General features: G+C 44.1%; 1 protein-coding gene across 1 annotated transcript in view; it reads left to right on the top strand.

The window, feature by feature from the left end:
- Positions 1–1862: 1862 nt before the first annotated feature.
- LOC139444859 (cyclic nucleotide-binding domain-containing protein 2-like) overlaps positions 1863–19403 on the top strand; it is a 44444-nt gene continuing 26903 nt past the window's right edge. The window contains exons 1-5 of the mRNA XM_071225850.1: positions 1863–1910; positions 3214–3293; positions 6237–6342; positions 8366–8440; positions 12537–12625. Of these exons, the coding sequence (XP_071081951.1) occupies positions 1863–1910; positions 3214–3293; positions 6237–6342; positions 8366–8440; positions 12537–12625 (398 nt within the window). The remainder of the gene's footprint in view (positions 1911–3213; positions 3294–6236; positions 6343–8365; positions 8441–12536; positions 12626–19403) is intronic.

The following is a 19403-nucleotide window of genomic DNA, read 5'->3' as shown; positions in this document are numbered from 1 at the left end:
GCGTTAAACCCAAACCCACTAACTCACGACAGAACAGCCTCAGACGTTTCCAGCTTTGATGAAAGGTGTGCACGGGTAAGGTGATGAAAACCGTACCCATAACCATAGGATCCTGGCACGCCAAGGGGACACAACCCTGCGCGACGCCTTAGACGACTGGGCCCCCAGGACTTTGTAGAAGTACTCGGTAGCAACTGAAACAACCGCAAGTACCGAGTCCTATACAATATGCCTCAAAGAAGCAGATGAAGCAGTTAAAAGAGAAATCAAATATTGCCATGGAACACTTACAAAACATGCCATAAGTTAACGATGGTATTCCCTTGTGGGGATTCCAGGTTAGAATAGGGCACCAACAACCAACCTATGCTAGTCTTAAGAGGCGACCAAAAGGATCTAGGCCCACTTGCACAAAACGATCTTAGCCCTAAGACTATCGTAAGCCTATGTTAAAGTATGGGAGTTACGATCATCTTAGCGCTAAGATCGCTTTGTGCAAGTGGGCCCTGGTGGTAAGGCTCAATGACTTGGTTGATTGAGTGAGTTACATATCAAAAACTTGATTGTTTGGCCCAGATTCGATTATTTACAGACTGCCGCCATAGACCTGAAATATTGTGGCGTTAAGCAAAAAGAAATAAAGGATTTTTGTTTCTGTATTTCAATATAAGTATGTCACGTTGTAAACAAAAACAAACGGTCTTTATGAGAAAACTTATACAGGATACGATATCTAAAAAATGTTACAATGTAGTAAGCGGTGGTTAGTTTTTTCTAGGTGTATGTACCGAATTTCTTTCTTTCTTGACGAACACCCAAAATATAACATAACAATCTCCGTTGGTCATTCCCGAGCGTGTCGGAAGGTAACTAACATACAATAACTCATATCGTTAAATTGAAATATATGCAAGGATTGTGTGCTTCGTGTATAGCTCCATGGATATACATTTCCTCGTCAGCATTAAGAGCGATAACAGATTGACACATTCGCGTATACCGTGCGGCCAGTCGGTTTCAAACAAACCAAATCGTCATTTCCATAGATAAAAGATTTGTGTTTGGGTAATAAGTATTTATCAACAATCAGACATTCAACAACAGGGGGACTGTTGCAATATCATTCAATACCTATCAAAGGATTGGTCGCCAAAAGAATCTTTCGTTTTGTCATAGCCGTGAATCTCTGCCGATAACAGGTGCGCGATATGCGTGACGCTCATATGGCTTGGAACATATAACGAACATGCCTGGATGTTGAAGCAGATATACCCCTGGCCCCCATACCGGAGTTGGGGCATGAACGCTTAGCACGCATCTAACCGATATCTTACGGAACAGGCTAAGAATGTGTCATTTGGGTTTCTCTGGACAGATCTCACCCTTCTGTCTACCCAGTGCCTGGTGTGATTTCGTCTGACCGCTGGGACATTTGATACCTCGTCTGACCGCTGAGACATTCGATGCCTCCTCTAACCGCCTAGACATCTGATGCTTCCAATAACCACTGGGACATCTGATGCCTCGTCTTGCCATTTGGACAATAATTTTGATACCTCGTCTGGCCGCTGGGACACTTGGAACCTCGTGTGGCGTCTGGGACATTTAATACCTCGTCTGACCGATTGAACAAGTAAAATCTGTCTATATTGCATTACATCAGGAACAAGTGCGAGGGTATTCATCTGTGAGACGACAGTTCGTGTTTCCCGCAAGGGAATGGTAAGGAAAAGCCGTTGAATGCTGCATGTGACGGTGCAGCATCCCTATCAGAACTGATCACAAGGTTCTGTAGAACTAATTACACAACACATACACACAGTGATACACACGCCACAGAAAGACACTGGCATACTTCGATCATGTCTGAACACAAGACTGTACGTTGGAAGGGATTATCAACCCACAAGGTAAGGCTTCCATTACAACGTTAATGTCAGACTTTATGACACATACACGTATACCGCTCAAAGAGTTGAGGACCCCCGATTCTTTCATATAAATATACTAATCTGTCATGCCATACTATTACCTAAGTAATATGACAGGACCCCTGGTCCTCAACTTTTTCTGCGTAGTATTTATCTCCATCACTTGGCTATTAGTGAGTAAGTTTGGTTTAACGCCAATTTTAACAGTATTCCAGTTAATGCTCAGGAAAGCCCGAAGTGTTGCAGGTCTCAGACGTTTACCACTTTGGTGAAACCCACGAGCACGGGTATGATGCTGACAAACCTAGAAACATAATCAGGGCGAACCGGGATTCGAATCCACAATCATAGGTTTCTGGCGTGCCCAAGGGACGCTACTCTGCACAGCGAATCGCGGCGCCTCAGACGACTGGGCCACCCGTGCCCCAACTCGGCTATTAATCACATGGATATGTTGTCATAAACGAGTATATGAAGGTGTCACCCCTGTCTGCCAATCGGATGAACCAATCTTATTGACATAGGGAGCCGTGAAGATCCGGAGTAGAAAAGGTCTTTAGCAACCCATGCTTGCCGTAAAAGGCGACTTTGCTGGTCGTTAGAGGCGACTAACGGGATCGGGTGGTCAAGCTCGCTGACTTGGTCGATGCATGTCATCGGAATTGCGTAGTTCGATGCCCATGATGTCAATCACTCGATTGTATGGTCCAGACGCGCTTATCTACAGACCGCCGTCATATAGCTGGAATATTGCTGAGTGCGGCGTTAAATAGACAAACATAGGCTATCAATACATAACTTTTCCCTTCTCAACCGAGACCCAAGTCCACATAGGTATATTAGACATTATGCACCTTGAAGTGATGCAGGCCTGGTCCGTGAGTGAACCTCACCTCAAAATCACAGAATACTGGACTCCGGTTTAATGTCGCTTGGGGAAGAATATCGGTTATATATGGCGTATCCGCTTTATGTGAGAGAAGCCCAAGGTGACAGGCCATATGAACGTTGCCACTTTGGTAAAACCCACGAATACAGGTTATGCGATGACAACTTGAGGTTGGAACAACAAGAAGCGATTTTTGTGGCCTTATACCACTGAGCCACCGGCGCTCCCCTACATAATAAGGTATGTTACCAACTTACCAGCTATGTAACCTACTTAGGTTGCCCCAATATTTCAAACTAAAGCGGCAATGGAAAATACACTCCTGCCCCAAGGTAGGAATTATTCATGGATACCTGATTCCATTATAAATACGATGTGGAGATTTCATTTCAGACTATGCACAAGCCGCGGTTCAAGAAACTGTGCCGGTTCATCGTTCTGTTGTTCAGAACATGGCGCATTCACTCGCACAAGTAAGTGTTGCAAACCTGCCCAGGACCCGTGTCATGTTATCAGCTGAAACATAGCCTGCAGACCCTATCAAACCCTCACGCGATGTGATTGTATCTTCCTTTAGAATAACCGAATCATGACGGATGTGTCTACAATACAAAGGACCGTCTACTGTGGCATAACGAGGTATCCAATCAGCCTGATTAACGTCCCGTATATATGGAATGGAATGATTAAATCAAACCTACTCGGTGTTATACGTATCCCTTTAAATATGTCCATGGATGGTTTAATTAAACGGGAACCACGATGCATATAAAACCATGCTTAGCGTTACAACGGGGTCCTCTAGGAAAATGTTTTAGCGAGTGAGTTGGGTTTAACGCCGCTTTGAACAGTATTCCAGTTACATCACGGCGTGTTAGCTTGGTGTGGGAGGAAAGCCCAACGTGATCAGACGTTTACCAATTCGGAAAACCCAGAGAGCATGGGTATGGTGCTGACAAACCCAGGAACTTAAACGGGGTGATCCGGGATTCCAACCCACAATCATTGGTTTCTGGAGTGTCCAAGGGACGCAACTCTGCTTTGCGGCGCCTTGGATTGTCTTGTCCAGATTATTAGCTTACCGGGTCCGAAGGACCAAGGTGAGCTTATGCCATACCGTCGCGTCCGTCGTCCGTCCGTCAAGAATTTATTCAAACGACTTCTTCTGAACTACTAATTGTAAATTAACTAAATTCCCTAGGTGGTGGGGATTCAAACTTTAACAAATGGAGGGGCTGAGGGGCGGGGCCAAATAGGGGTAATTTCGCCATATTTGTTTTAAACTTCTTCACTGGAACTAAAGAGATATCAGCCATATTTTGTTGGAAGCATTCTCCAATGGTAGGGATTCAAATTAGAGAAATGGAGGGGGTGAACCCCACCTCCGGGGACTGAGGGGCAGGGCTAAAAGGGTAATTTGGCAATATTGCTTAAAACGACTTTTTATCCGGAACTTAGAGATGGACATCAACAATATTTGGTTGGAAATATTCTCAGCTGGTGGGAATTCACAATTGTACAAATGGAGGGGCTGACACACGCACACACCCAACCCCAAGGGCCGAGGGGCGGGGCCAAAAAGAGTGCATGCTTTGACACAGTTAAGACCCCACCGTACAACCATATGTACATTTGCTGGGTATGATGAGAGGAATGCACATAATTATGGTATACCAGGACTGGCCCTTCTCTTCATCTCCCCGGCACTCCCTAAGGATCGAGTGAGAACCTTGATCATAACATGCAAACCCATATTATCCCCACCCTATAATAAACAGATACATTGTATACATTTGTTTTTTTATTAAGAGAATAATACATTTATGCCAATATGATTCGTCCTGGGGTCCAGCCTTGCCTCTGGAAACTTAGATCCTGGATCATAACATGGAAACGGTTCAGATTTTTATGCTACATTTGTAGCTGGAGAAACATACGTTCATGCTGTCAGATTTGCCATCCACCCAATTTTGATTGCTGACAGAGTCAAAATTACGAAATACTTGCAGTATTATTTACATGTACAATGCAAATGTATATTTTGTCATGAATGCGTAAATATCCAGGTGAGCGATACCGGTCCCATGGGCCTCTTGTTTACACATCGCCGTCATATAGCTGGAATATTGCGTTAAACAAACAAACAAACCAAACCAAACTGACCACCCGATCCCGTTAGTCGCCTTTTACGACAAGCATAATCCACTTTTACGGCAAGCCTGTGATGCTGAAGACATATTCTACCCCGGATCTTCACGGGTCGTCTTGTGGAAAAGCGTCCGTCCGGTCGCGTCATACCAAAGCGTTAAAAGATGGTACTTGTTGTTACCATGTCTTGCGCTAAACCCCATTTCACCTCACCTCACACCAGATCACCGGGTTCGAATCTACTCTTGTGTGGATGTGACATAACGGGGACGTTGAAGACTACGGTGTCAAAACCACTTCCCTCACACGCCATTATTGAATGAAGCCCGATTACTGAGTGAAGCGCCACAAGAATACTCATATAGCGAATGTAATGCGAAACTGTCACCATAATAACGAGGCCGTGATTAAACGTAAAAACCTAGTCTCGTACAAGTCTCTTTGTTTAACGCCGCACTCAGCAATACGAGTGTCACCGAGCCTAACAACCAGAGACAGACCTGTGGTCGGCTCGCACGTGCATCTGTTGCAACACTGATAAGTGATTAAAATCCCTCGTATACACAACCCAGCAGATGACTCGAATTCCACAGTCGAACTGAGGTGAAGTGGGGTTTAACGTCGTTCAAGAGTTTTGATCGGCCTAAGGTCCGTCAATCATTGTTCAGGCATGCGGATTTTTACAATTTTATTACTTTCCATTAAACACACAATAACGCGACGAAAGTTGGTTATTATCATATATTAATCACTGACCTTACTGAAAATATCAGTCACAAGTTTGTAAAATGTCATGCCTCATTTTTATGTAATTCTGTGGTCGTTGACGTGGCCTTGTAATGGGCTGTAACAACAGACGATGTAACGTCACACAACAATGATATAATTTGTGTCAAACCTGTTTGCAGCATGCATGACCCTAGGTCACACTACTCCCTTGTTAACGTTATAGGTATAGGCGAAACATCTTGTGTAACGTGGAGACATGTTGTTAAGGATAACGTGATACTATTCGCGTATTGGTTCGAACTCAGGCATTATTGCAATGTCGCATGTCTTCAGGCCTCACTACCAATTTCTTTGTTTTCTGTCAGTTCCTTGAAAATTATGTCCCAAATTCCATTACGCGTTTTCATAATGTGTTTGTATCTGTTTCGTTGTAAGGGACACCCAAGGTTATGGTAAGCACTATTGCAGGTTGTGTCGAGCATATATAGCAGCGGTTGTTAGATAGGAAGTACAAGTTAACGCTAATCATTCTTTTTCAGAGTGAAGGAGGTGTTGAACTTTTATCAGACGTTGAATCTTATTGCGGACACTTCTGTAAACAAGAACTTGATGTTTGACATCACAGAGTACCGGACAACAAAAGAGGTAAACAATATTCATACCACCAAAGAAATTGTACTGAACTTTAATGACAAAACTACATTTTAACACCGGAGGTAAATATGTTGTTCTCCAGAATACGTAGATTGTACCGTTCGGGCCAGTGTTGATGAATCAAATGTGAGCTTGTAAAAAAACCCTAAAAAATCATTACACTATTCAGCGTTCTACAATATTTATCCGGACCCAGTCTCATTAAAATCAGATCTTTTGCTCCGATACCATACTTGTCTGCGTGATGAACGGAGGACGAGGTCGAGGTTTTCAAATTCTTCTTACGCCTGAGCGAAACATGAGACAGCATATCCGATTTCTGTATCTCGAAAACGAACTCAAACAACGACTTCCGAATGTGTCTATTATTTGTATGTTTGTTGTTTAACGCCGCACGCAACAATATTCTAGCTATATGACGGCGGTCTGTAAATAAGCGAGTCTGAACCAGACAATCTAGTGATTGACATCATGGGCATCGATCTACGCAACAAGGATACGATAACATGCATCAACCAAGTTAGCGAGCTTGACAGCCCGATCCCGTTACTCGCCTTTTACTGCATATAGCTGGAATATTGCTGAGTGTGGCGTTAAAAAAACAAACCAACCAAATAAATCATACTTTCTGACCAGATATTGTGAGACACGTGTGCCTAGGGCGGCGTGTGGGGACTGGGTTTTCAGTTGGTTGAAAGGACACCACCAGACTGAAGCAGCTTATAAACTCCCCTACACCCCGCTAGTAATGCATGTAAACAATTCACAACAAGTAACAAAGACATACCTGTCAAAACAAGTTAAAGATGCTTTCATATCAATATAATTAATTACATAATTCGTCATGGCATGACAGATTAACGATAGAATCGGGTGTTCTTAACTTTTGAGTAGTGTTTCTTCGGTGACATACGTGTGTGAATATTAGATCTTCTGACCGCCATCGGTACATGATACACCGTGTACCCATGTGGGGAACGAACCCGGGACCTAGTTGGCGTAACGAGCGCACGGTTTAACCACAAGGCTACCCATCAGCCCCGAGTGCCGTTGTAGAAAAAAACCTTAGCTTACCGACTGTCGTAAGTCTATGCCAAGGTATGGGAGGTACCGAGTTTAACGGCACCCAGGACAATAAGAACTCCTGGGCTTCACTGTATCTGAAGTAAAGGACCGGGAGGTCACAATGACTGCTGTCGAACATTGGTTTGCTTGGTCCAGTCTCGATTGCACAAAATATAAACCCGGGTTTGCTGCCAGGAGGTGAGGTGAAATGGGGTTTAACGTCGCGTCCAAGATTATTGCACTTATACAGCGACGTGCATGCACGTGTGTGTGTGACTGCTTGTACTAGTTCGGACTGATGCCGATTTATTGTGCTAGCGCACTGAGATACCATGCCGCAGTTTAACATGAATACCCCACTCAGACACAGTATACTGACTCCGAGCCGACCAGTCTTTGTTTTAGCCCTTTAATGCCGAGCGCCTGACAGGGTAACAACAAGTACCATCTTTTAACGTCTTTTGGTATGACGCAGCCTGGGATTTGCTGCCAGGAATACAGTACTTCTGACAATCTGGGTAAAGCAGAAGGATGCAGTTTTGGGGACGGCCCTGTTACACAATGCGGTCGTAATGCTAAGGTCATCGTTCTCAGCGTTCTCCCATTCTTAAGCATAGACCTACGACTGTCGTAGCACTAAGGTGATCGTAACTCCCATACTTAAACACAGACTGCCGTAGCGCTATGATCGCTTTGCGGGGCCCTGTTGTCTGACTTGTCATCGCTTTCGAATGGGCCTATGGTCATAATTCACCTTACAAATGAGCTCATAGGGCTTGCGTACTGGCTGAAGGTTCGGTATAGTGTGTCTATCGGGAAAAAACGACGGTATTTTGATCTTTAGGTAGGCTAATGTGTCATCGTTATTGCGTTATCGTCATGTAATACTTCACACGTGTCAGGTGATAAATCACCGCGCAGTAATTACTTCTATATCTTCATATTACAGGCGAAAACATCCTCGGAGGTGAAGCGGATACTGCAGAAGCGGGTCGGGGAGAGGACAACAGACGAGCTGCACTTCGTAGGTTATGGCACGCTATCTGAATACCCTTTGTCACGAGGGCACATGAGCATCACCTGATTACCTGGGAGATTGGTGGCGGGGGTCGGAGATAGGTGGCGGGGGTCGGAGATGGGTGGTGGGGGTCGGAGATGGGTGGCGGGGGTCGGAGATGGGTGGTGGGGGTCGGAGATGGGTGGTGGGGGTCGGAGATGGGTGGTGGGGGTCGGAGATGGGTGGTGGGGGTCGGAGATGGGTGGCGGGGGTCGGAGATGGGTGGTAGGGGTCGGAAATGGGTGGTGGGGGTCGGAGACAGGCGATGGAGATTGGGATGATGACACTAGCTGATTGTTGATGTGTGATGGAGGTAAATATGATGGGTGGGGGTGATGGGTAGTTATCGTGATTGTTGATGTGTGATGGAGATAAATATGATGGGTGGGGGTGATGGGTAGTTATCGTGATTGTTGATGTGTGATGGAGGTAAATATGATAGGTGGTGGTGATAGGTAGTTATCGTGATTGTTGATGTGTGATGGAGGTAAATATGATGGGTGGGGGTGATGGGTAGTTATCATGATTGTTGATGTGTGATGGAGGTAAATATGATGGGTGGTGGTGACGGGTAGTTATCGTGATTGTTGATGTGTGATGGAGGTAAATATGATGGGTGGGGGTGATGGGTAGTTATCGTGATTGTTGATGTGTGATGGAGGTAAATATGATGGGTGGGGGTGATGGGTAGTTATCGTGATTGTTGATGTGCGATGAAGGTAAATATGATGGGTGGTGGTGATGGGTAGTTATCGTGATTGTTGATGTGTGATGGAGGTAAATATGATGGGTGGTGGTGATGGGTAGTTATCGTGATTGTTGATGTGCGATGGAGGTAAATATGATGGGTGGGGGTGATGGGTTGTTATCGTGATTGTTGATGTGTGATGGAGGTAAATATGATGGGTGGTGGTGATAGGTTGTTATCGTGATTGTTGATGTGTGATGGAGGTAAATATGATGGGTGGGGGTGATGGGTAGTTATCGTGATTGTTGATGTGGGATGGAGGTAAATATGATGGGTGGGGGTGATGGGTAGTTATCGTGATTGTTGATGTGTGATGGAGGTAAATATGACGAGTGGGGGTGATGGGTAGTTATCGTGATTGTTGATGTGTGATGGAGGTAAATATGACGGGTGGGGGTGATGGGTAGTTATCGTGATTGTTGATGTGTGATGGAGGTAAATATGACGGGTGGGGGTGATGGGTAGTTATCGTGATTGTTGATGTGCGATGGAGGTAAATATGACGGGTGGGGGTGATGGGTAGTTATCGTGATTGTTGATGTGTGATGGAGGTAAATATGACGGGTGGGGGTGATGGGTAGTTATCGTGATTGTTGATGTGTGATGGAGGTAAATATGACGAGTGGTGGTGATGGGTAGTTATCGTGATTGTTGATGTGTGATGGAGGTAAATATGATGGGTGGGGGTGATGGGTAGTTATCGTGATTGTTGATGTGTGATGGAGGTAAATATGATAGGTTGGGGTGATGGGTAGTTATCGTGATTGTTGATGTGCGATGGAGGTAAATATGATGGGTGGTGGTGATGGGTAGTTATCGTGATTGTTGATGTGCGATGGAGGTAAATATGATGGGTGGGGGTGATGGGTTGTTATCGTGATTGTTGATGTGTGATGGAGGTAAATATGATGGGTGGTGGTGATAGGTTGTTATCGTGATTGTTGATGTGTGATGGAGGTAAATATGATGGGTGGGGGTGATGGGTAGTTATCGTGATTGTTGATGTGTGATGGAGGTAAATATGATGGGTGGGGGTGATGGGTAGTTATCGTGATTGTTGATGTGCGATGGAGGTAAATATGATGGGTTGGGGTGATGGGTAGTTATCATGATTGTTGATGTGTGATGGAGGTAAATATGATGGGTGGGGGTGATGGGTAGTTATCATGATTGTTGATGTGTGATGGAGGTAAATATGATGGGTGGGGGTGATGAGTAGTTATCGTGATTGTTGATGTGTGATGGAGGTAAATATGATGGGTGGGGGTGATGGGTAGTTATCGTGATTGTTGATGTGCGATGGAGGTAAATATGATGGGTGGGGGTGATGGGTAGTTATCGTGATTGTTGATGTGTGATGGAGGTAAATATGACGGGTGGGGGTGATGGGTAGTTATCGTGATTGTTGATGTGTGATGGAGGTAAATATGACGAGTGGTGGTGATGGGTAGTTATCGTGATTGTTGATGTGTGATGGAGGTAAATATGATGGGTGGGGGTGATGGGTAGTTATCGTGATTGTTGATGTGTGATGGAGGTAAATATGATAGGTTGGGGTGATGGGTAGTTATCGTGATTGTTGATGTGCGATGGAGGTAAATATGATGGGTGGTGGTGATGGGTAGTTATCGTGATTGTTGATGTGCGATGGAGGTAAATATGATGGGTGGGGGTGATGGGTTGTTATCGTGATTGTTGATGTGTGATGGAGGTAAATATGATGGGTGGTGGTGATAGGTTGTTATCGTGATTGTTGATGTGTGATGGAGGTAAATATGATGGGTGGGGGTGATGGGTAGTTATCGTGATTGTTGATGTGTGATGGAGGTAAATATGATGGGTGGGGGTGATGGGTAGTTATCGTGATTGTTGATGTGCGATGGAGGTAAATATGATGGGTTGGGGTGATGGGTAGTTATCATGATTGTTGATGTGTGATGGAGGTAAATATGATGGGTGGGGGTGATGGGTAGTTATCATGATTGTTGATGTGTGATGGAGGTAAATATGATGGGTGGGGGTGATGAGTAGTTATCGTGATTGTTGATGTGTGATGGAGGTAAATATGATGGGTGGGGGTGATGGGTAGTTATCGTGATTGTTGATGTGCGATGGAGGTAAATATGATGGGTGGGGGTGATGGGTTGTTATCGTGATTGTTGATGTGTGATGGAGGTAAATATGATGGGTGGGGGTGATGGGTAGTTATCGTGATTGTTGATGTGTGATGGAGGTAAATATGATGGGTGGGGGTGATGGGTAGTTATCATGATTGTTGATGTGTGATGGAGGTAAATATGATGGGTGGGGGTGATGAGTAGTTATCGTGATTGTTGATGTGTGATGGAGGTAAATATGATGGGTGGGGGTGATGGGTAGTTATCGTGATTGTTGATGTGCGATGGAGGTAAATATGATGGGTGGTGGTGATGGGTAGTTATCGTGATTGTTGATGTGCGATGGAGGTAAATATGATGGGTGGTGGTGATGGGTAGTTATCGTGATTGTTGATGTGCGATGGAGGTAAATATGATGGGTGGTGGTGATGGGTAGTTATCGTGATTGTTGATGTGCGATGGAGGTAAATATGATGGGTGGTGGTGATGGGTAGTTATCGTGATTGTTGATGTGCGACGGAGGTAAATATGATGGGTGGTGGTGATGGGTAGTTATCGTGGTTGTTGATGTGCGATGGAGGTAAATATGATGTGTGTGTGTGTGTGTGTGTGTGTGTGGTGGCGGTGATGGCAAGTGGGTAACGGACGATGGTGGTGGTGGTGAACAATGCGAATTAGTTGTGGGTGACATAGTTATAGGGTTTGCGGGAGGTGATGAGTGGGTGTGGGTGAAGATGATGATGTTGGGGCCGGTTAAGGGGTGGCACCAGGTGATCGTGTTGTGGAGTAGGCCCCAACAGTTGTGCCTGTTGAAAGGTGACTGTCCCCACCCTGATACTGCACGGTACTGACACATTCACACCTATGTGGTACAGTCGACTCCTTATTTATCGACTTATTTGCCACGTTCTGACGACTTTTTGCGAGTTTTCGCAATAGTAACTGTTGTAACCACGAACTAGAAACGCTGTTTGTCAAGAACACACTGGACCAAAACACACCGATGTCCGATGAGGATTTGGAGTAAACCAGACATCTAGTACATATACCATATGGAAATTTGGGGACGTTGAGAATATTCTTAATTGGAGTAGTTACCAAACCTTATGTGTCTCGACACACGACGTCGAAGATATATTGATATTCCAAGTGAAATCAAGTCGTATGTGCCCTAACTGGTAAGGACTTGTTATTTCAGGTCCAGATAGCCCTCAGGAAGTACAAGTCTTTAGCAGAGTATCCTGTTCGCATGCAGAGGGGCATCGCCTATAGGGCGTGGTATCAGAGGTAGGTCTCTAGCATACCACCAGCAGAGAGACATCGTCTATAGGGCTTGGTATCAGAGGTAGGTCTGTCGCATACCACCAGCAGAGGGACATCGTCTGTAGGCGTGGTATCAGAGGTAGGTCTCTCGCATACTTCCTGCAGAGGGACATCGTCTATAGGGCGTGGTATCAGAGGTAGGTCTCCAGCATACCACCAGCAGAGGGACATCGTCTGTAGGCGTGGTATCAGAGGTAGGTCTCTCGCATACTTCCTGCAGAGGGACATCGTCTATAGGGCGTGGTATCAGAGGTAGGTCTCCAGCATACCACCAGCAGAGGGACATCGTCTGTAGGCGTGGTATCAGAGGTAGGTCTCTCGCATACTTCCTGCAGAGGGACATCGTCTATAGGGCGTGGTATCAGAGGTAGGTCTCCAGCATACCACCAGCAGAGGGACATCGTCTGTAGGCGTGGTATCAGAGGTAGGTCTCTAGCATACCACCAGCAGAGGGACATCGCCTATAGGGCGTGGTATCAGAGGTAGATCTCTCCCGCCCCCCCAGCAGAGTGACATCGTCTGTAGGCGTGGTATCAGAGGTAGGTCTCTAGCATACCACCAGCAGAGGGACATCGTCTATAGGGCGTGGTATCAGAGGTAGATCTCTCCCGCCCCCCCCCCAGCAGAGGGGCATCGCCTATACGGCGTGGTATCAGAGGTAGGTCTCTAGCATACCACCAGCAGAGGGACATCGTCTATAGGGCGTGGTATCAGAGGTAGGTCTCTCGCATACTTCAAACAGAGGGACATCGTCTATAGGGCGTGGTATCAGAGGTAGGTCCAGGTATATATCCGAGTCCTCACACGACAATATCGTTTTATTTGTTGTAATTGTTTTATTGTTCCCAGAGTCGGAAAGTACTACAGTAATCAGTCAAGACACATTTCAAATTGCATTACATTGCATTGCATTGTATCAACAAAGAACTAAGAATCAAATGCCAAGAATAAAAGTTGCCATTTATTTAAAGTTATTCAAGGAACTTGAATATATGTTTTAATGTAGTTTAAAAAAATATATCGCTGTAGGTAGGACCAGGTTTATAACCGAGTATCCTATTGGAGTAAGGAGTCCCAAAAGACAATTATGCTAATGTTCCACGTTTGAGAGCAGGTAGTTTTTTAACCGTCGGCAAATAAGCAATCAATTTTGACTTCTTTAACACTTGAAATATATAGGTGTGCACTATATATGAACGATCACTCGTCAGTGTATCATGGCAGTCTTGTTATTTCGTAGTTTAATAGACTCCGGTCTTAAGCGTCTTAACAGTGCAACGTGATAAAACAAAATAGCTGACTAATCGATAATGAACCCGGGGTCTGCGCGAGTATTTTCTAACCAAATATGTAAATATCTACGTCGCACGATGCCTCGAAATGACTTCGTGGTCAATACAGAATACGGAGCTGCGTTTGATACGAGTTTAATAAAGAATGATATCCTTCGTCGCATCTGCAATGACGGAACCGTCCTTCCCGGACTTCACACCAATTGGAACTGCATAACAGTATGCAGAAATGGATTCAGGCGACACATTCTGTCTAGGATCACCGCGCTGACGGGGTTATTGAACACGCTGCCTGTCAGGGGCGTTATTGGGTTTTTGCCCAACATCAGGCGCTTCAGGAACAGCCGGCCCCATCTCAGTTCCTGGGGCTTATGCAGCCTCGCAGACTTACTGCCGTTTCATGGCGGTCGTAAAACGGAGAAAACTCCCCTAAAACAGTCTTAGTAGCGATTTTGAGAATCTCCAAGTGGTAGTTGTATGGTTGTTACTGCCGGAAATGCTTTAATGAATATCTGATTAAAACTAATTCGTTCCATGGTGGAAGGGTTCCCTATGTGTGATGTGAATTTATGAGATAAATGAACCGTTTCTCTTTTGACACAGATTCCTATTTTTTCTATAAATGGCCCACATGTACGAAACTTAGATATTAATATGTTATAGAAATGACGCTTTTGTTTGCAACCGATCGCACAAGCACATTTTTAGTGTTTGAGGTGTAAATTGTCATTATCTTTGAAAGAATATAAAAATCCGTTTTAGAACCACGTTCCTATCGCGACACTCCAATCCTCCTTATTTAATCGTCCTCACCAGCAGCGCCGGTTGCTCCTCCGCTACTGACAACAGCTACGACAACAGCTATTGCACGTCTATAAGGGTTTTAACGATTGTTTCTTGCGAAAATATTATCCCGATATGGAACGAAAACCCAACACGTCATTGGAAGGAGGGAGATTTTGCCGCGTTATGGTACGAAAACCCAACACGTCATTGTAAGAAGCGAGATAATGTCGCGGTATGATATGAAACCCAACACGTCATTGTGAGAAGCGAGATTATGTCGATATGATACGAAAACCCAACACGTCACGTCATTGTAAGAAGCGAGATTATGTCGCGTTATGATACGAAAACCCAACACGTCATTGTGAGGAGCGAGATTATGTCTATATGATAGGAAAACCCAACACGTCATTGTAAGAAGCCATCAATATAACTGACAAAGAAGCTCAACCAGATATGTTTTGTTTGTTGTTTAACGCCGCACTCAACAGCATTACAGCTATATGACGGCGGTCTGTAAATAATCGAGTCTGGACCAGACAATCCAGTGATTAATGTCATGAGTATCGATCCACACAACTGGGATACGATGACATGCATCAACCAAGTCAGCGAGCCTGACCACGCGATCCCGTTAGTCGCCTCTTACAAGCATAGTCGCCTTTTACGGCAAGCATGGGTTGCAGAAGACCTATTCTACCCCGGATCTTCACGGGTCCAACTAGATATGTCAATCAAACCAACAGAGCCTAAACACTAATGAACATATACTACTCAAAAGAATATAAAGAACATGCAATGCACGACTGATTATCTATACCAATATGAAAACACTCAGGTGTCCTTGATATTTTTATGTAGTAAATATGCATAGCATCTGGAAATCCATGTTACAACACTTGTTTTCATTTCTATATAGACATGTATAATTTCTTTGCACAATCAACAACCTGGGTACCAGTTGCTTTTTCCATATCAAATGATCGATCACGTAATAGCGACGGCTTTATGGTGATACCTCTTTTGCCTGACGTGGACTCAACTATTAACAGACCACCGTGACGGTAGTCACTCACTACAACTTCCAAGAGTACGACAGCGTCTTCCACAACGGTGACCACCACGAACGGCAATGATCGAGCCACTAACCCACTATCGCTAAAACCCTACGCTGTGTGACGTCGATGTCGCGGCGATGTCGCAGTGAGTTAAACCAGATGTGACAGATGACCATCCCTGTTGATGAAAATTTGTAATTATGTACTCCTTCCCTCCGCGCCGGGACAGCTGACATGCACAGCCAGCTCGGGGATCGCGATGCCTATCGATAGATGTGGAGTGACCAAATAGACAGCGTCAAAATTCAGTCAGAATCCTTGAAATCAATTCTTAAATGAATCATATGTGTGCTCCACATCACAGGTTGTAAACCATTCCAGCTACCTCACGGCGTGGGAAACCAAGAACAGGCTTATCCTACCCATAACTGAAATCAAACTTGATCTCAAGAGAAAAGCGAATGCTTGAACCACAAGGCTACCCGCTACTCTGTCATTCTTAAAGTTTGAACATAACATAACATTACTCGTTGTGTAGACTGATTAGATTCAGTGTCGTGCCAGCAATTTGTAAGCACGTAGTTTGTCACCTGTATTTGAAGAATGTCAAGCACTGATTTATTTGTTATTCCTTAATAATGGTCTACGAGGCTAATGGTTTTATTTTTTTCATTCGGAACTCACCGATTATTTGTGTTCGTTTGAATGCTTCGCTCACTCCTACCGACAACTTAGGAGCCTCGAAGCTGATTGGCCGATTAGAGAGTTCACCTCACGCGATCCTTGTTCTTCCAGCCGAGAGTAAAAGATCTGATTGTGATGAGATTGTCTCTGGTACAGCTGGGTATCTGGTGTGTACAGCAAAACAGCAACGAGGAATCTCGATGACAAAGTATCACAGCGGTGTGAAATTGACGTCTTTTCTTACATTCGATTAATATTTTATCGGTGATTACTTGAACAAGACATGACGCTATGCAACTAATTGAGGATGTCGCATCATTGTACATCGTTTGGGCTTGCTGATTTATCAAACGTGAACAACGGTTTCTACCAACCAAACTTGCGCCTAACAGATCTGAGCCTAACTAGAAAGGGTGTGCGGTTCCCCCTTAACAGTTTGCGTGTATTAAGTACAATGGTACAAGCTGACCAAATATACAACCAGGCAGCATATTTGTAGAGGCATCAAAGTGACTAGGTGTTCTCTGTTGATGAAAATGAACAAAATTGCCTACTGTCATTAAGTACCTCCAACTGAAAAGGCTAACTCCAACATTCATCCATGCGGACATGGTGTCAACTTTAGGGATGATGCACCTTCCTTTGTTCGAGTGAAGAGGGGAAGAGAGAGAGCCTCGCAGATGAATTAAACGAAAGACTTTCAACTGCCACCACTAAGGAAACAAAATACCTGATATGATTATGGATGATCGCCGACTCCCCACATCGCATGACCAATACAGAAGGTATCTCTCATGAGAGTTGAGAACATTCTGAGGAATTAACCGGCTGGGTACCTGATCCTACACGCTCAGGTTCATCATCACTCCTGCGAATGAATTTGCGTCGTTTTGAAGTCGACTCTGCTGATTTTGTTGGACTTCTTGTGGACTACTACCTTCCGAAAGGTCAGGCCATTAATGGCCAATATTATGTTAAGTGAGTGGGTGAGTATGGTTTTACGACGCTTTTAGCAATATTCCAGCAATATCACGGCGGGGGACACCAGACACTGTTATGTTGACAAGCTGAGGCCTGGGTAAGACTACCAAGTGAGTGAGTGAGTGAGTTGGGTTTAACGCCGCTTTTAACAGTGTTACAGTTATATCACGGGTGTCAGCTTAATGTTAGGGGAAACCCCGAAGTGATGCAGGTCTCAGACATTTACCACTTCGATGAAACCCACGAGTACGGGTATGGTGCTGACAAACCTAGAAACAATCGTGGCGAACCAGGATTCGAACCCGCAACCATAGGTTTCTGGCGTGTTCAAGGGACGCAACTCTGCACAGCGAAACGCTGCGACTTAGACGACCAAGGCTAACCGTCGTAGAAAACACACAAAGGTGTGTTGTTCCACCAGGACAATGCATCTGTGTACAAGTCTGTTGTCGCCATGGCTGCAAAGCATGTGTGGTTTCGACACCATTGAACACATCGTACTCACCTCTTCCCAAACTTGATGGAAGAACTATCTGGCAAGCATTATGCAAATGAGGATGTCTGTTTTCACACCACCAGGAGGAAGCCATCCTAACCAGTGGGAACCAGGCGTTGCAGCATCGTTGGCAGAAGTGTGTGAACATCGGAGGGGATTATGTTGATAAATAATCAGTAACCGACTTCATCAACGCAGTCCATCATAGTTAAGTTCAGAACTCTCCAGCCACCCCTCGAAGAGTGGGATTCGCGGGATTCATCAAACATATTATATTGACTGAAGACAATCAGCAAGATTGACAAACAACTGAATGAGTTTCCTTGGATCTTTCCTTTTCAAACGAACGGAATGATCAATAGATCAATTAACGCAATGAATAATAGAAACAAAACCATTAGGAGACAAAGGCTTGAATTACTTAAATCTTATAGTTGACATAATGTAGTTATATATTTTAAAATATAATTATAATAAGGAATCAAATATAGCTATAAAAAGGAATTAACAGACTGTCATCTGTTTTAGTCGATACATAGAATAACATGATCAAATTTAATGCCATATTTAGAAAACTTATGTAACAGAAATAAACAAGATCTAATGTAATTAATATACAAGCGTATAGTTGACAAAGTCATCTATATACCCCGCCCATTTTAACACGTTATGGTCCCAAACCAGGTAACTGACCCAACATTTCTCTTAGCCCATGTCAAAATAGCTGCAATGGAAATTCTAAAATAAACATTTCTAAAACTCCTTAATATCAAATGGCACTAGTTCAGTATGCGCTTTATATATAGACATGCAATGTTTGGCAAGGAAATATTTAACAGTTTATTTGTTATACTACTTAAGTAAACCAATCCTATATTAAAACTTAAATCCAACTTGTTGTCATGGAAACATAAACAATATTTTTTTTATAAAAGTGCTATATATCAAAAGGCACCAGTTTAGTATGTGCCTGGTAGACATGCAAAGTTTTGTAAGAAAGTATTTAACGGTTTTTGAGTTACACTCTGGAAACGAACACCACCCATGTAGAACCTAAACTCCTAAATAGCAAGAGGCACCAGTCCAGTATGTGTCTGGTAAACATTCACAGTTTTTGTTGGAAAGTATTGAATGGGTTTTGAGCTATGCTCCGGAAACAAACTCTACCCTATAGAACCTAAGTCCAACTTGTTGCAATGGAAACGTAAAAAATAAAAATTTATGAAAGTGCTATATATCAAAAGGCACCAGTTCAGTATGTGCCTAGTAGACATGCAAAGTTTTGTAAGAAAGGATTTAACAGTTTTTTAGTTATGCTCCGGAAACGAACACCACCCTTATAGAACCTAAGTCCAACTTGTTGCCATGGAAACGTAAAACATAAAAATTTATAAAACTCCTAATTAGCAAAAGGCACCAGTTCAGTATGTGTCTGGTAAAAATGA

The sequence above is a fragment of the Haliotis cracherodii genome, unplaced genomic scaffold (genome assembly GCF_022045235.1).
Source record: "Haliotis cracherodii isolate W230 unplaced genomic scaffold, xgHalCrac1.p SCAF_6, whole genome shotgun sequence".
Taxonomy (NCBI): Eukaryota; Metazoa; Mollusca; class Gastropoda; order Lepetellida; family Haliotidae; genus Haliotis; species Haliotis cracherodii.
This window is presented reverse-complemented; position numbering and strand designations above follow the sequence as displayed.